Raw genomic sequence first — 17,862 nt, 5'->3', positions numbered from 1 at the left:
ATCAGCCACTCAGAGAGTTTGATTAAGTCCCGCCTCCAACTGAACTTGATTGACAGATCACGACGCACCTGTGAGAGAAAGAGGAGTCCTACTCGTGTGATGGTGACCAGAAGGATAAACATGGATTAGTAGCTTGAAAAAGTTGACAGAGTTAGTAAAATTGAATGTATCTACACGCTAACTAAACAACCCAGAAGGTAACCAAAGAATAGGCAACATGTAACTGTGAGAGTCCCCCTGTTCCTCCGTTTATCATCCCGGTAAGCTAACGTTAGCTATGTGATGCTAGTTTTGGTAGTTGTGTTTGCGGTGCTACGTTAGGTGCGGTCACATGCTGCTATTCTGACATGCCGCTATTTAGACAGTGACCTGTAATTGTCGGAATAGCGGCATTAAAGTTATTTTTAAAGCGTCCCACTATTTCGACATTTTTTTTTGTCAATGTCGGAGACATGTCGGAATAGCGGGCGGACCCGTTAGGCTGCAGGTTTATTGAGTGTTGTGGGACTATTTGTGGACCAGGGTTGGAGTTGTTGATAGCTGACAGTGTGTAAGACGCTAAATCCTTGATTAGTAACGCTAAACGCTACTGATATAACAATGTCACACAATTCAGCTAAACACAATTGCAGCCTGCTGGTTTTCCTGTAGCATGAGTAGCAAGAAGTATGTTGTTGTGATCTATTTGTGAAGTGCAGCAAAATTATCCTAGGGAGAAAAATGTATGGTTAACTTAAAAAATATTTCAAGCTAGTGTGTAAAAAAAAACTCTAAATGCAAGTTGACAATGTAAATGGGATGTGAAATTTTAACACACTACAATACCTAAGATATTCAGGGGAAAGAACAAGAAATTAGTTTTTCCTGGTTCAGAATGAGGCAGAGGTGGTACCATCCTGATCATGTTACACATAAGCATGTGTAACATGCTTTCAACTGGTCCAAGCAAACACTTTGTACCAGGAATTTAGAGTCATTATAAGTTCTAGTAATCATGATCGAAGAAATAATTACCACGTTAAAGCATATTTTAGATACAGGTACCATGTTCAACATTAAACTAAATAAACAAAAAAGCTTACGTGTTAATTTACATTTAAACAGCTGAAATGTTTAAGATCAAATCAGATATACTGTAACACAGGTGGGCAACCTTGTTTTTCCAGAGGGCCATACTGACTTACAAAAAGTAAGTGACGAGCCACAATTTGGCAGTTGAATCAAAACATTAAACACATAGTGCTGAATTATGTTAAGTTAATTCTCAGTACCAAATGCAGCATCAAATGAAGAAAAGATCAGGCTAATATGAACGTTACTTCATGTATAAGGCCATATTAATTTATCATATGTTGTAAGGATGTAACTAACTTATGAGTATGTCAAAGCTAAATAGCAATGCAGGCTCACTGTATTCATTAACACCTTAGCAGGTATTTTGACCAGGATTTTTTTTATGCCATGTCTACTTGTCAGCAGGCTCATCTTGTAGAAATGCCTCTGTGATAGAAAAAGGCTGAATCCCTTGATGGGAACAGAGATTTTCTTTTATTGGAGAAAATCTTTCTTGCCTGAACCCACAATTTTCTCCTCAGCCAGCCCTTGAGCACAAAGTGATGAGGCTAAAACAGCAACAGACTATACTATATACTATACTATTTGGCTATACTTCAGGACAATAACTATGCCTAAATGTTTATTGAATCCAAACCCAGGCCAAGGAAACTAACGTGTATGCTCCATCCTCTGATCAGCACTAATGCTGCCTCAAAGGATTTGGTGAAAACATAAAGAGCAAGTAATAAACCAAAAGGCCGAAGTTGGTATGTGGATTTTGTTCCTCAATAAATGTCTGAAATGTGTTTTGGCAGCATTGAATTAAAAACCGACATTCTTTGAGTAATGATCTAGTGCCCTGGTCGAACCGACTGCAGTGCCTCTCATAAAGTCAGTATCCTTAACTTTCTCAACCCCTGCTGTGTGGTAAGTCTTCTGAGCACTGTCATTTGTGGTACAACTACACCCTCTGCTGGTGGACTGGAGCCATGACTAGGACAGGTCCGTGAGACTGAGTTTCTGATTGGATGAGGGGATGTATCCAAGCTTATTTCTGCAACTTGTGGCTTTAAAGTGAGGCAAAATGTCCCTTTACAAACAGATTGCCGTAAACTCAAAACGTACGCACTATTTCTGTCAAGTTTGCATATGGACATTTTCCTTTTATTGCACATGTGGTAGTTGGCAACAATCTCTGACCTGTTGAGGGGAGTGTGAGGGTTGAGGCTTGAAATGTTGTGCTTGGATGCAACTGTTGGAAGTCACTTTGTCATTGATGCATTGCTGATTGTAATGGTGGAGCTCTATGGGTGAAGAGCCCATACAATGAAATAAGTGAGCGCTCCAGTCCCATCCATCTCTCACACTGCTCTCCTCAGCAGTGTTGCATCCTAAATCTAAACAAACCATGCCTTTTTATTTTACACCTCACAGGTGCCTTCTATGTATGTGGGGTATTGACAATTTTGTAGATTTTGGGGATGTCTACTGTTACGTAGGAGTTGAATATTAAGAAACAGCTGTAGCGTCATTGTTTGGCCTGCATACCATAAGATTACAGTGATGCATATGACATGTGTCTTTGTTTTACTTAGAGGTCATTAAAATATTTTCTTTAATTTAGAGAAGCACCCAGTGAACTCCCCTCAGTACACACACTGGAAGGTAGTTAACAAGATGGGGTCTGACATTACATCCTGTCAGTGGGGCCACATGCTTGCTTTTTCTATCAAATATAAGCTGAATTACATAAAAACTTTGAATAGAAGAAGTTAAGAGGAGATGCTTCAGTTATATCATGAGGTTATTTAAAAAACACTAAAAATGAGACTGAAATTTTAAGGTTGGGCTTTAGCTTTATGTGATGTTACATATACCACCCATATGTGACATATATCACTAGTAGTGTTGTCAAAAATATTGAAAACCCTCAATAATGAATATTTGAAACTGTTTCAATACTCATTTTTCACAGTATTGATTAGGGGTGTCATGATTCTCCAAATCCTCGATTCGATTTTGATTTTCGATTCTTTTTCTGTTTTTTTCTTTTAGCACAGATGACGGTGCCATTTTTAGAGTAGTCTAGTCTAGGATCATTGGTTTTAAGCCATGATAACTCATTACATTTTTTAATGCTTATTTTAAAAGATTCTACGTGGTGTCATGAGTGATCTTATCACTATTATTCGTTTTTACAATGTACCACACTAAGGCCTTATCATCAAATTGAAATAAAAAAAAAAAATGTCTTAACAATGTAAATGTAACAATAACTTGTTTCAGCAGTCAACTGGAAACAAACTGTAAACAAAAGAAGAGAAGTCCTTGAGGGTACCTGCCATCTAGTTTTCTATTTTTTGTAACTGCAGTGTGCACTCTTCACAGCAGATGTCATTCAAGTTCACAACAAAACATCCAATATGAATGTATATATGTATATATATATATACCTACACCGATCAGGCCACCTGCCTAATATTGCGAAGGTTCCTGTCGAGACATGGACATAACGCACCGCCACAGTCAAAACAGACTATCCTCATTAAAATGAATGGGAAAACCTGCGTTTCGGAGTAACACCAGATCCAATGTGAATCCACTTGATGCGCTACGACATGCTGTGTGTGTTTTCTTTTTTCCCTCTTGGCATGCCTGCCGGATGTAACTCTGGGGGCGTGGCTAAATCCTCAATTCCACCTCTGATTTCGAGGGTCAAGATTGTGGCGTCATTTCGATCGATATCTGAAATTACAATTGAGATTGTGATACCCCTAGTATTGATAGTGCTATTGGCTGTGCTTTCTCACTCTTTCCTCTCTCTGACAGTGAGTTGATACACACACCGCCGCAGTGCCCACATAGGCCCGCCTCCTCCCTCCTCTTCTGACTGTGGCCAGACATATATTACCCTAAATGCTGTTATGCTTAACACAACACTAATCACTAGTCCTGCCATTTAAGAAAAAGCTATATAAAACAAACGCCACAAGGAAGCAACAGAAATGATGTGGTAGATTGGATCTAAATATACAGGACCACACATACTAGGCCTTGATAAATGAAGGGTGTTTCTGTGGCCCCTCTGTCAATGTGATTGACTTCTGATTCTAGTTGAGGTTTTCCTGTTCTGCAAAACGTCACATCTGTATGTGGAAGTCCATGTAGTCAACCAGGCAAGTGTAGTCTCAGACATTTCACATGATTCAGCTTCATCATGGCAGGACACCTGCTGTTAGTCGTGCTCATGTGTAAGTTCAACCTCTTGTCTGCTTCTTTCATTTTAAATGTAGGCAATGAACCACCAATACAGTTACATTTTATTTATTTAAAATGTAGCCTGTTATGTATTGTTATCAGCATGTTTTATTAGACTTTTACACTGGTTGAGAGAAACACAACATTAACATAAACAGTTTGCTATTTAATATTACATCTGCTTCTTTTGTTATCACAACAGATTCCTTTTGTGAGATGGAAGCACAAGGTCAGTCCCAAAGTTTAATATTAGTTTTAATGGTCAGGTATGCTGTTATGATAGTATGGACAATTTTGAATTGTCTGCTATAGTTTTGCCAATTTTAACACACCATTTAGCTGTACAGTACTTTTTACTGTGCATCCAGTTGCTGATTATGAATTTTATTATCGTAGTTTAACTGTTAAGTATGTGATATAACATCTACCTCAACATTTTCAGCTCTTCGTCCGCCGACACTGACAGTGAATCGACCGGTGATCACAGAGTCAGACTCAGTCACACTGAACTGTCAGACTCCATCATCTGTTTCTGTGTCTCTGTGTTATTTCCGCATTGTAAGTGGAGAACCAGCTAAAAGCTTCTCTTGTCTGAAGACACTGACAGGAACTGAGCTGCTGACAATCTCACATCAGAGTTCACCTGCTGAGGTTAAAGTGAAATGTACTTACCTTCAAATGTCTCAATCTCCAGACAGTAACACATGCTCTATCATCGTTCGAAGTAAGTGAACCCTACTGCTATTGGCTTGTTTTAGGATATCTTGCTAGAGTATGAGTACAAACAACAAAGTGTCTCTCAACAAGGGGGTTGGGTCATCAGGGGAAGTGTAAGAAGATTGAGAATGGGAATCAAAAAATAAGAATAATGCATCAACCTCATGGAATAGCCTGTTATGAGTTATTTTAAATGAATGCAATTTTCAGTTATTTAATCCAACGTATACTTGAATTTTCAGCATCTCTTCCACCTCAACTGAGAGTGAATCCACAGGTGATCACAGAGACAGACTCGGTCAAACTGGACTGTCAGACTCCATCATCTGTTTCTGTGTCTCAGTGTCATTTCTACACTTCAAGTGGAGTAAATTTCAGAGGCTCCTCTTGTCTGCAGTCACTGACAGGAACTGAGCTGCTGAAGATGTCACATCAGGGTTCATCTGCTGAGGTTGAAGTGACCTGTTTTTATACTGTAAAGCTTGGAGAGTCAGATTCTCCATCTCCACACAGTGACACAGCCTCCATCACCATACACAGTGAGTGACTGTAACTCCCATCTACTCATATTGGTGCATCTTGATAGAGTATAGACATAAGAAAAGCTGCATGGCAAAATTATTTTAAGGGGTTTCAAACCAAAAGAGAAACCCTGATTTAACTTTAAAATGCCACCTATGGGTGAAAGCAATGCAGAAATTATTTTTGTTACTTTGATAGATTGTTTTGATGTCAGAATGTTTGTTTATTATTCTGAGCAATGGTGGGTTTGTTTACACATCCATTTAACACAAATGACAGCATTCGTTAATGTATTGCAAACTCACATCAAATGACACAGAATTATTTTAGTTTTAGTTCCACGTGATGTGTTTAGTTTTGTATGTGGGACTTCTGTAAACACTGTTTGAAATCACCAATCTGTTTGTACCTGATAGCAGAATAGTGCTTTGTATTTAATGTCTTTTCATGATTCTTTTGTAGTCCTAAAACCACAGATGAGTCTTCAACATGTTCGTGGTGACCACGTCCTCTTTCATTGCTCTCTGCCTGGATCTGCTGATCCTGATACAAAATGTAACCTGTACTTTGGAGAAGCAAGTCGTCCAGTTCTAACAACAAACACTGAATGGAACAGAACCTGGTTCTGCCAGTTTACTATCTCAACTGGTGATTTGCTGAGTCGTCTACGTTCAGTTCAACAGAGTGATGCCAGCTGTGATTACAGTTTGAGAAGTGAACCCAACTCTTTGTCTCCTCGTAGTGATCGATACAGCTTGACTGGTAAGTCAGAAAAGACATGTTCATCCACATTCTACGTTGATTCACGCATCCACTGAAATCAATTTGTGATTACTGTGTAAAATTATACAGATAAAATAGAACGACTCCCATGTTGTGTCTGTATTCAAATTAATGTCATTGGTCATTTGTAATTGTTACAGTTTAATGGTCTCTAGTTTCAATATTTAGAATTTAAACTAGAAACCACCAATGTGATCATACCAGCTGGTATTTATGGTTTTGACCAAGAGCTATTCACACATACAAGGACCAGGGTCCATAATAAAAGTTTACACAATTGTTTTTAAATTTTATGAAAATAGCGATCATTGCATCAAAAACATATATATATAAAAAAAGGTTCTACTGTATGTCCTCTAGTTTCTAGTTTTGTGAAACTGCTCAAGTGATTACACATAAATACTTTCCCACACGGTTGTCTGTACATGAAACTGAACATAACAAATCCATCTTCTTTTTTGTAGATGTTGTGGAAATAGAGTCAAGCATGACTACACTGGCATTTACTCTGACCACAGGTAGGACATGTTAGAAATTTAAAGAAAAATTCATAACATTATCACAGATCACTTAAAATATTTATTATTTTGAAGGTTTTAAAATATTTTTATTTACCAGGTCTGACCGTTTATACTTCGAATCCTGTGACCCCTACAAAACAAACAGGTAACAGAATTACAGATAAATTAAGTGTATATTAAGAGTCCTGTAACTATTTTGAACAGTACTTATCTTCATTCAGCAGGTAGGCCGGTTGGTACCAACTTTCCAACTTTCCCAACATCAGGTGATTATGCAGTTTTTCAACATTTCACACTGACCCTTGTGTTGATACACGCATTGTTACTTTCATATGTAAAACCTGAATATGTTTATAAAAAGTGATTATCCTGAAATTCAGTCGAAGTTAATGCTAAAGTGATGGTTGCTGATTGGTTATTCTGATTGTGCGTGATGAATATGCAGTTTCTTACGAATATGTGAAGTTAGACTTCGTGTTGTGCAGATGCTAGTCCACATCGTTAAAAATGAAAAGCAGCACATGACAAACATTTGTGCCCCCTTAGACAAAGGCAGACAATATATTGTTTTAATCTTTATGTTTTGTGTGCCTTCACAAAACAGAAACCAGTATGACCCCTAATAATCCAGGACCTGGTGATGACATAACAGGTAGACCAAAGATTAGTTTTATCGCTAATAATCCAAATGCTGTCTGTATTGTATAGCTGTCAGTGTTTTAAAAACATTTGTGCATGTGCTCATACAAGGTTCGAGTGTCAGTACAGCTGGCACTAAAGGCAGCTCTTTGTCTGCAACCCCTCAGAAAACAACTTCAAGTGAGTACAGTTTGTGTAGTTTCTCACCACTGTGATTAAATCATGTTTACAGCGTAATTTACTTATAATTATACATTAGTCACAAGGCAATACTTTACATTCAATTGTATTTATTACTTGTGCACTGGCATTAGGGGTTGAGATATGGTAGTTATGCACACTACATGTCTCTTTGTATATATTTTTACTTTTATAGATTTAAGAACGCTGCTGATGAGTTTTTAAGAGCGCTGCGGAACAGGATTGCTACAAACAGTTTCGTTGTGTTTTTTTTTTTAAAAATACAATGACAAAACAGTGTCTATTGTGTTTGTATTCTTATGTCTTCATGATTTTTTTTTTTTTTTTTAATGTTGCGAGAAGCGAAACTGACACTTGTTCATTGCTTCTGTTGTTTCAAAACAGAACTGTGGATATGGAAGTATGTAGCAGTTGCAGCTGGTAGTGGAGTAACTGTGGGTTGTATTGTGCTCATTTCTGCAATTTGCTGTAACCAAAGGAGAGGTGGTGAGAACTCACTTTGTTTACCTCATGAAGTCAGAATCTATTTTTATATGGGTGTTCATACATACTGAGGACAATAATTTCATGACAAAAAAATCTAAAAGCCTTTTTAAAGTTTATTTGATAATAAAATGAATGTAAGCTGTAGAAGTTGCATTTTTACAGTTAGTGCATTTTCAGATTTACTCAGTTTAAGAGTTTCAACAACTGCTTAAAAGATACAAGCTCAAGAAAAGCTACTATTTCAGTCACAGACACGAGTCAAGAACGTTCACACAGTGATCATACTCTGTTACCGTCATTGCAGAGCATCATTGGCAAATAAACTCAGAGTATGTGTTGTGTAATATGATGTTGGAATGTGGAGTGTTTGAGTTTTTACATTGACAAAATGGTTGTTGTATTGTCTATATTTAGAGAGACACAACTTGGACAGTCATTATAGAATGATAGAATAGAGAGACAGTTTTTAAGACTTGATTTGCTCGATACTCATTCACTCAACAATAAAAGCCTCATCCTGAATATGACAATGACTGACAATAAATTAGATTTCCACTGCCCCTGGACCATTTCTCACTAAACCAGAGCACACCCACAGATTTCATACACATTTATTAACTTCACCTTAAGATACGGGGAGGTGGTGTTGCTGCTGTCTACAGGAAGGACATTAAAATAACCACCATTTCCACTCCTGCTGCTCAATTTTTTGAACATTTGCCCTTCAAACCCTCTGGTCCCACTTCCTTGACCATCATCTATCACCCTCCCAAGTCAAACCTCTCTTTTCTTTCCGACTTCTCTGATTGATCTGGTCTGCCTCAACCCCAGTATCTTAGACCACCTGGCAGTCATCATGGATATCGACATCTCTATCCCCGTCCCAAAAGACAAATGCAAAATGTCATTTAGAAATCTCAAATCCATCAACCCCTAAGTTCTGTCAGCCTTTCTCACCCGTAAAATTTCTGCCTTCTCTGCCCTGCTCTCTGATAATCCCACCGATCTTGTAAAATAATAATGACACTAGGCTCCCTGGTTCACTCCTGAACTAACCAAATGAAATTCTGTAATTAGATTTCAAAGCAGCTACAGTAGAGGCACATTTGAGATAATCAAGTAGTTGGTTCCATCTCTTTGCAGCATTGTAGCTAAAAGCAGTTTCACCCTGTTCCGACTCGTGATAGTGAGAGATGTTGGAAGGCTGTAACTTTGAGCCACAAAAGAAATTCAGCATACAACGACATGCCAAACTTAATAGGAAACTATCATCTCACTGTGTATGTATTTCTCGTCAGCAGGTTCTGAGAAAGTGAAGAAGCAGGAACCTCAAGATGAGCGTGTAAGTCTGACAATATTAGATATATTTGCCATATATATTAATAGAAGCTGCAGTTGTTTTTTTTTCTTTTCTCAGCATGAAATGTTCCATTTGTACGACACCATCCCTGATGAGCCAGCTGCACCAGACCTGAAGCACATGACTTACAGCACCGTGCAGGCACACTGAAACACAAACTGTTTTTTATATTGTTCAGAAAACGAGAAAACAAACAGCCTTAATAACTGTTAGAAATGTAAACCTTGTGTTTAAAGTTAGCTAGTGTAATCTAGACCTTAGAACCTATGATGTATTAAGCACAGCATAGGTTTCAACCTGCAATTCAGTTTGGTTTCTTTTAGATCAAGATGGAAAATGTATTTAGCTTTACTCATATTCCTCAACGAAAGCCAAGGGTTCACTTTATTCCTGTCTGTAACTCCATTATTTTGTTTTCTGATGTTTTTTCTATTTAATGTTGATCATATTTTTCTAACTGGAGAGATTTTCCTTGAGACTTCCGTTACTATGAATGATAAATACATTTCCATGCATTTACAACTTACTGACACTGTACATACACGGTATGTGTCAGTCCTTGAACTCTCAAAAATACAGTACATACTTTGAATGACTTTGTGTTATTCTCCTGAATGAATATAATGTGTATTTTCTTTTCTTAATTTGGTCTATCTTAGTCTCCTTCCGCTGTGTTTCCCTGTCTCAGCAATAAACTTGGTGAGTGCAAACATCAAAATGTAATATTTGAGTCACGGACCTGAATTTGAATAACAAAACATAATTTGTATTTTAACCCACCTAACAGAAAAAGACGTGATGGCATCGTTCAACTTAACTTCAGTTGAATCATAATGTTAGTTTAAACACACTCAGTAATAAAGGTTGTTTTTTGCTTCATATGATGTTTTAGAAAAAGCAACAAGTAAAGCAAACCACAGGAACGACCGTAAGAAAGATACTGAAATAATGAACAAACTAAATATTCTGAACCAGTAAGCATTCACTGTGGTAGACTGGATCTAAATATACAGTACCACACATACTGAGGCTTTGTAAATGGCGTTAAGAGTGTTTCTGTGAGCCGTCTGTCACTGTGGTTCACATCTGATGCTTGCTATGGTTTTTCTGAGAGCAAGTTCAGCAAAATGTCACCACTGTGTCAAAGTCTATCTAGTCAGACACATTAGTATAGTGCTATTAGTCACCATCATGTTTAAGTTAGACATATTGTCTTTGTCTGTCAGTAAATCAGTAGTAGTTACATACTAATACAGTTTCACTTAAGTGTGCCAGATTATCCAATCATGTATTGGTATCAGCATGGTCCATTAGACCGTTAGATCAAGTTGGGAGAAATATAGTCTTTGTTTCAGCGATAAAGCCGAAAAAATATCAGATTAGAATTATACAAACTACAGTGTGTTGACAGCCTCAATTAAAACTTGCAGTGTGTCCAGTAATCCTGAATAAGAATAACGATGGACTGGAAAACTCCCTGTACAGCAGCACATCACCGTGGCCTGCAGCCCAGGTTGAGTCCTGACCAACAAGTGCAGTAACAGCAGCATTGAAAATGAAATGAGACAGAGTGAATTTGTTTGTCTTTGTCCTTCCACAACCACCAGAGTGCTGCACAGTTCAGCAGCTCCACCTGTTGGCTGACAACAGTAATTCCTTTGCAGGAAATATCTGAATCGCTGTAAATATTCATAATCTTACTTCACCTGTGGAGCATTTTATTTGTGCATTCTTTTTTTTCTTTCTTATATCTTAAATCACCTGTATTTCTTCCTTGATGAAACTGTTTGTATCAGTTTTCATCTGTTCAAAATCGACCTACTGATCAAAATCCTGTGATTTTCTGCAACAGTCAGATGTTTAGTTATTCCATGTATCTGTGGTCCCTCCACGTGGACTGAAGGAAGAACTTAAGCAGTCCAAGTTGGCCCAAAGATGGCCCCCACACTGAATTAGTGACGTCACAGTTAACCACAGCCACCCTGTGGTGAGCTAACAAATAATTAATAGCACATTTCCAAATAGAGTGTCTGTAACAAAAGACAGAAGAAGAGACAATTGTTTGAGTTTTAGATGATTGTTCATCACACACATACAGAGCATATTGATTAGACAACTGTTTTATAGAATAGGCACTTTATTTTCATTGTATAAAAGAACACAACAACATTTTGTTTTTTCAGCAATCCCGTTCAGCAGCATTGTAAAATTGCAACATTATAACATCTGGTCAGTGTATAAAAACAAAAATATATCCACAGCTATGTACATATAGAAATAGTTGTGCGACATTGAATAATTATGTTGCTCTTGCTTCTTGCTGAAGCTACAGTCAGTTTTTTATTCAACAGACAACACTGTTAAATATACTATCAGAAGTAAACTCTGCAATGACGGTGAGAGTGCACTCGTTTTGCAGTTCATATGAATATATTTGGTACAAACAGGAAATCATTGGTCTCACACACAGGGCCTTTCAGCCTTATCGTCACACTCAGTTTGGCCTTGTACAAACACTGGACAGCAAAACCTGTATGGGTGGAAAAAACTAAATAAAGATATCTAGATTTAGAAAGAGCTGCAGAATAAACATGCTACTGAACGAGTGGTCAGAATTGTTGCATGTCTTTCTTCAAAATAATTGCAGATTGTGTAGATTGGAGACCCAGTTGGATTAAAAGTTGGTCTGATTTATGAGAAATGTGTTGTTATTGACAAAAAAGTGGCCCATAACAGCTCATAATGCCTTTAATGCCTTTTATTTTCAAAAGGACAAATTTAGTTCTCAAAGGCTCTGTTGTCTCAAAGTTGCATGGACCTTTAAGATCGACCCTAATTTTACTATCTCTGTCAAGTCAAGCACAGGTTTGGTTTTAAATGTAACATAAAGTTAATTCAACTAAACTAACGAGACAACTTAAAATAATAAAGGTCGGATTTTTGCTTTATGTGATGTAGATAGACCGTTAGTCCTGCCATTTACGAAAAAGCAACAAGTCAAGCACACGATAGCAAAAACAGGAAGAAAGCAACAGAAATGATAAACAAACTTGAATTTCTCTGAACCAGCAACACTGAGGTAGATTTGATCTAAAAACACAGGAACACACACGCTGTGGCCTGTCCGGTGTCTCATCTGATGCTTGCTGTGGTTTTCCTGTGCTGCAAAACTGTCACGTCTGTATGTCATAGTCCATCTAGTGAAACACACATCATCGTCTTGGACATTTCACATTATTCAGCTTCATCATGGCTGGACACCTGCTGTTAGTCGTCCTCATATGTAAGTTCAGTCTTTCCTCTGTTATTTTCAATATAAATATAGGAAGTTACACACCAATACAGGTTCATTTTATTTGCAGATGCCAGTTTAATATGAAATGTTATCCCATTATGTACTGGTCTCAGTGTCTTGTATAACACTTTTAACATAATTACAATTAACATTAAACGCTAACTATTTACTATTTACATCTGTTTCTTGTTTTTTTCTCCAACAGATTCCTTTTGTGAGATGGAAGCACAAGGTCAGTCCCTGAGTTTAACTTCAATTTTCATGGTCAGGTTATTATTTTATTGCATTATGTACAGTTTAGTATGAAATACACTAACAACAACATATAATATATTTGTACCTCTAAATTTTCAGCTCTTCCTCCACCGACACTGACAGTGAATCGACCGGTGATCACAGAGTCAGACTCAGTCACACTGAACTGTCAGACTCCATCATCTGTCTCTGTGCCTCAGTGTTATTTCCGCATTGTAAGTGGAGAACCAGCCAAAAGCTTCTCTTGTCTGAAGACACTGACAGGAACTGAGCTGCTGAAAATTTCACATCAGAGTTCACCTGCTGAGGTTAAAGTGAAATGTTTTTACCTTCAAAGGTCTCAATCTCCAGACAGTGACACATCCTCCGTCATCATTCGAAGTAAGTGAACAGTATTGTAATGGACTGATATTAGGATATATTTCTACAGTATCAGCACAAACAACACATCGCTCTCCACAAGGGGGTTGTGTCTTCAAAGAAGTGTTGGGAGATTCAGAATAGGCATCAGATTTGAAATTTTCTCTACAATTAATACGTTAAACTCAGGGAATCCTCTGTAATATACTCATAATCAGTATTACCTAAAATAAATGCAAATGTCAGTTATTTAGCCAATCCTATACTTAAATTTATATTCACCTTTAAATTTTCAGCATCTCTTCCACCTCAGCTGAGAGTGAATCCACTGGTGATCACAGAGACAGACTCGGTCAAACTGGACTGTCAGACTCCATCATCTGTTTCTGTGTCTCAGTGTCATTTCTACACTTCAAGTGGAGTAAATTTCAGAGACTCCTCCTGTCTGCAGTCACTGACAGGAACTGAGCTGCTGAAGATGTCACATCAGGGTTCATCTGCTGAGGTTGAAGTGACCTGTTTTTATACTGTAAAGCTTGGAGAGTCAGATTCTCCATCTCCACACAGTGACACAGCCTCCATCACCATACACAGTGAGTGACTAACTCCCATCTACTCATATTGGTATGTCTTGATAGAGTATAGACATAAGAAAAGCTGCATGGTAAAATTATTTTAAGGGGTTGCAAACCAAAAGAGAAACCCTGATTTAACATTAAAATGCCACCTATGGGTGAAAGCAATGCAGAAATGTTAATGAAATGTTACTTTGATAGATTGTTTTGATTGGGTTTGTTTACACATCCATTTAACACAAATGACAGCATTCGTTAATGTATTGCAAACTCACATCAGATGACACAGAATTATTTTAGTTTTAGTACCACATGATGTGTTTAGTTTTGTATGTGGGACTTCTGTAAATTTCCACAGTTTCAAATCACCAATCTGTTTGTACCTGATAGCAGAATAGTGCTTTGTATTTAATGTCTTTTCATGATTCTTTTGTAGTCCTAAAACCACAGATGAGTCTTCAACATGTTCGTGGTGACCACGTTCTCTTTCATTGCTCTCTGCCTGGATCTGCTGATCCTGATACAAGATGTAACCTGTACTTTGGAGAAGCAAGTCGTCCAGTTCTAACAACAAACACTGGATGGAACAGAACCTGGTTCTGCCAGTTTACTGTCTCAACTGATGATTTGCTGAGTCGTCTACGTTCAGTTCAACAAAGTGATGCCAGCTGTGATTACAGTTTGAGAAGTGAACCCAACTCTTTGTCTCCTCGTAGTGATCGATACAGCTTGACTGGTAAGTCAGAAAAGACATGTTCATACACATTTTACGTTGATTCATGCATCCACTGAAATCGATTTGTGATTACTGTGTAAAATTATACAGATGCAATAGAATGACTCCCATGTTGTGTCTGTATTCAAATTAATGTTATTAGAAATTTGTAATTGTGACAGTTTAATGGTCTCTAGTTTCAATATTTAGAATTAAAACGTGAGACCATCTTGTGATGTGATCACACTAGCTGGTAATTATGTTTTTTGATGTAGTTGTTGAAGTATGGTCACACATTCAAGGACCAGGATCAGTAATAGAAGCTCATACAATTTTGAAAATTAAATCAAAACTTTACATCACTTTATATCTGGCCAGGGATAACAGATGAAAACTAGCCTCTTGGCTAATTCTGGCATATTTACAGCAATGTTCATCAATATGCACTGTCCCTGACAAATAAAATGAATAAATAAAATAAAATAAAACAGCGATCGCATCAAAAACAGGCATGTCTATGTCAATTGTAATAAAAAAGGCTCTATGGTCTCTAGTTTCTAGTTTTTTGAAAGCACTGTCCCACACAGTTGTCTGCACATGAAACTGAACTTAACAAATTAATCTTCTCCTTTTGTAGATATCGTGGAAATAGAGTCAAGCATGATTACACCGATATTTACTATGACCACAGGTAGGACATATTTTAAGAGAAATCCAAGCATTTTATATATCAAGATATCTGCCCAGAACATTATAAGTAGCATAGCACTTTAGTGTTAATTAGTTTGACATTTTTTAAGAGCTCTTTGGTTTTCACTCCTAAACCAGCATCAGGTAGCAAAATAACAGATACATTAAGTTTGACATTAGTTAATCACAAATTGTACATGTTTCAGTTTATCCAGTATTTCGAATTGTTTGTTTGTTGTTCCAGCAGGTCGGCATGTTGGTAGAAGTGACACTGGTAGTTCTGTCTCTACTTCCCTCAAATCGGTAAAAACAACAACAGGTAAAATAATTACTTAAGTTCTTGATGACTCACATTGACTTTTCAGAAAATGTTGTAATATTTGTCTTTTATGATTAATGTTGTTCTCTCTTCAGATCCTGGTAACACTCTCACTGCTGAAGGTATTTTCACCTCTGCTGACACAACTCCTGTGAATCCAGCAATTAGTGATGAAATAACAGGTAGACCTAATTTTTAATTAATGCAACGAAACACTGAAATGTTTTTTGTTGGGAATGTTTAACTGCTCTTGACCTTGTACTTAATCCTACTGCTACTGCACTAGTGTGGTGATAGAGATAAACTGTGCATGTCGTCAATCCTTTTTGTTTACACTGAAGACAGACACTTTTTAACAGCCTTTTCTCTTAATGCAGATAAGATGATATCAATGATTGGAGCAGTTGTGACTGTGGGTGTCGTCTTGCTTGGATTGATACTTCTCTTCACTCAAAGCAGGATCGGTAAGAATTAAAGAATATTAACCTCATTAGAGTGTTTGAGTTTTCATTCTGAAACTCAGCTGCAGTTGTAGGAAATATGTCTCTTTGCATTTTTTCATGAAAGGCAGCTAACATATCTGGTAGCACATCCAGTACCTGTGTTTTAGCTTCCTGATATCACTAATCACTGGTTGATAATTATTATTTTTTTGCATTTTCTAGAAAAATGTGCTTCCAAGAGGTAAGAAATCTTATTTCTCAAATGTTAACATGCAAACTTGACAATCCGAAATGTGTACTATGCTTCTTCTTTCATCTGTACTGAAGACAAACACTTTATAAAACCTGTTTATCTATTTTTACTGTTTAGACCAAAAGCAAACGTCACTGGCAAATCAAAAGGTATGTGGCTAATTTCTTTTATTAACAACAATGATCATGCCAATCGATATGACAGTGGTATTTCTACATTGTTTCAGAGTTTTTTGTTATAGTGTATTAAGTTGTGCTTTGGTCTGTTTCAGATTACAGGAAATATCTGGTAAGTGTCAACAGTGAACGAGTGGTGAATTCAAAACTCCTGGGTTTTGCAGTGATGATTCTGTCTTAGGTAAGGCTGCTCTAACGCTCCCTTCACTCTGTCATTTGCAGGGTGGTTATGATGAAACCTACAGTATCGTCACCTATGAATGCACCACTGGTGAGCTGCTTTTCTCATCCTGAATGTAACATCAGATGCTTAAACATGTTAATTTACCACTTGGTGGTGCTATTTCTGCTAAAATGCTTTAAAGTGGTCAGAATTTGAACAGGAATAACATGCCATCAGAGCTACAGTCATGAAAATGTGTGTATTCTCTGAGAAAGTTAATATTGTTACATGTGACAGAAACTAAAAATTTGTCTTGATGAATTCATAATTCTGCATGTCACTGAGGGAGGCCAAGTCATTTGTATTTCCTTCTTTTCACAGAGTGACAACAGCCCAGAGAAGTCAACTACATCAGCCCAGAGATGCAGTGTGCAGCACTCTGAAGTCAATTTGAAATAGCCTTGTTTATTCTGCATCTTTTTCATTTTGCTATTTTATATACATATTATATGATGTTTAAGCTATCTACATCTTTATTGCCCAAAGGCAGACATTAGAATCGTGTAATGGTTTGATTGAACTTGATTGATGCTTGTCATGTGTCACCATGCTTTAAATAAAACATTATACACAACAATAGAAATTCCCATTAATTCCAAAGGTTGAAGTACAGATTCACATTTCTTTATATGGTGCTTTAATTCCAAAGGTTGAAGTACAGATTCACATTTCTTTATATGGTGCTTTAAACACAAGACATGTTTATATCTATGTGCTTTACGTAAGAGGAGTGATCTCACAGAAAACATACAAAACCAACTACAACACATACTTTAACACATATCCATACAATGAAAAGGGGAAACCGTAAGAGATAAATCAATCACAACTGAGTGCATGGAAATATTATCAAATGTATACATATCCAAACAGTCAATGTGACATTTAACCAATGAGTTGGAAGAACACACAGCTTTGAGAAACATAATTTGTTGTCATAAGTACATGTTCAATGAGACCATAAACATGACCACAAATGTGAGCAGTTCAAAATAACTTATACTCAAGTGTATAT

At 37.1% G+C, this 17,862-nt stretch overlaps 2 protein-coding genes across 7 annotated transcripts; both read left to right on the top strand.

The window, feature by feature from the left end:
* Positions 1-66: 66 nt before the first annotated feature.
* LOC311255273 (uncharacterized protein) lies at positions 67-10,289 on the top strand. 6 transcript variants are annotated; one of them, XM_084349615.1, is made up of 14 exons: positions 279-4,307; positions 4,517-4,543; positions 4,757-5,038; positions 5,274-5,308; positions 5,429-5,570; positions 6,016-6,315; positions 6,801-6,854; positions 6,955-7,002; positions 7,079-7,123; positions 7,462-7,509; positions 7,608-7,676; positions 8,079-8,183; positions 9,482-9,525; positions 9,601-10,288. In XM_084349615.1, the coding sequence occupies exons 1-14, from the start codon at positions 4,274-4,276 to the stop codon at positions 9,691-9,693; spliced, it is 1,326 nt and encodes a 441-aa protein (XP_084205741.1). In that variant the 5' UTR covers positions 279-4,273; the 3' UTR covers positions 9,694-10,288. The 6 variants fall into 6 exon arrangements, with proteins under 6 accessions (XP_084205740.1, XP_084205739.1, XP_084205741.1 ...); XM_084349614.1 differs by lacking the exon at positions 279-4,307 and adding an exon at positions 67-260 and having other exon boundaries at positions 5,274-5,570; positions 9,601-10,287; XM_084349613.1 differs by having other exon boundaries at positions 278-4,307; positions 5,274-5,570; positions 7,082-7,123; positions 9,601-10,289.
* Positions 10,290-12,792: 2,503 nt separating this feature from the next.
* LOC311254849 (uncharacterized protein) lies at positions 12,793-17,426 on the top strand (the record flags this gene model as incomplete). Its single annotated transcript, XM_084348849.1, has 14 exons — positions 12,793-12,826; positions 13,044-13,070; positions 13,193-13,474; positions 13,750-14,046; positions 14,465-14,764; positions 15,381-15,434; positions 15,678-15,752; positions 15,848-15,934; positions 16,130-16,216; positions 16,418-16,436; positions 16,566-16,597; positions 16,720-16,736; positions 16,847-16,895; positions 17,169-17,426. 14 exons carry the CDS (start codon positions 12,793-12,795, stop codon positions 17,171-17,173), a joined length of 1,365 nt encoding a protein of 454 aa, XP_084204975.1. The 3' UTR covers positions 17,174-17,426.
* Between the last annotated feature and the right edge of the window lie 436 nt (positions 17,427-17,862).

Source organism: Pagrus pagrus (assembly GCF_965226575.1).
Source record: "Pagrus pagrus genome assembly, chromosome: 3".
Classification (NCBI taxonomy): Eukaryota; Metazoa; Chordata; class Actinopteri; order Spariformes; family Sparidae; genus Pagrus; species Pagrus pagrus.
Note: the sequence above shows the minus strand (reverse complement) of the source record. Positions and strands in the feature narration are given on the sequence as shown.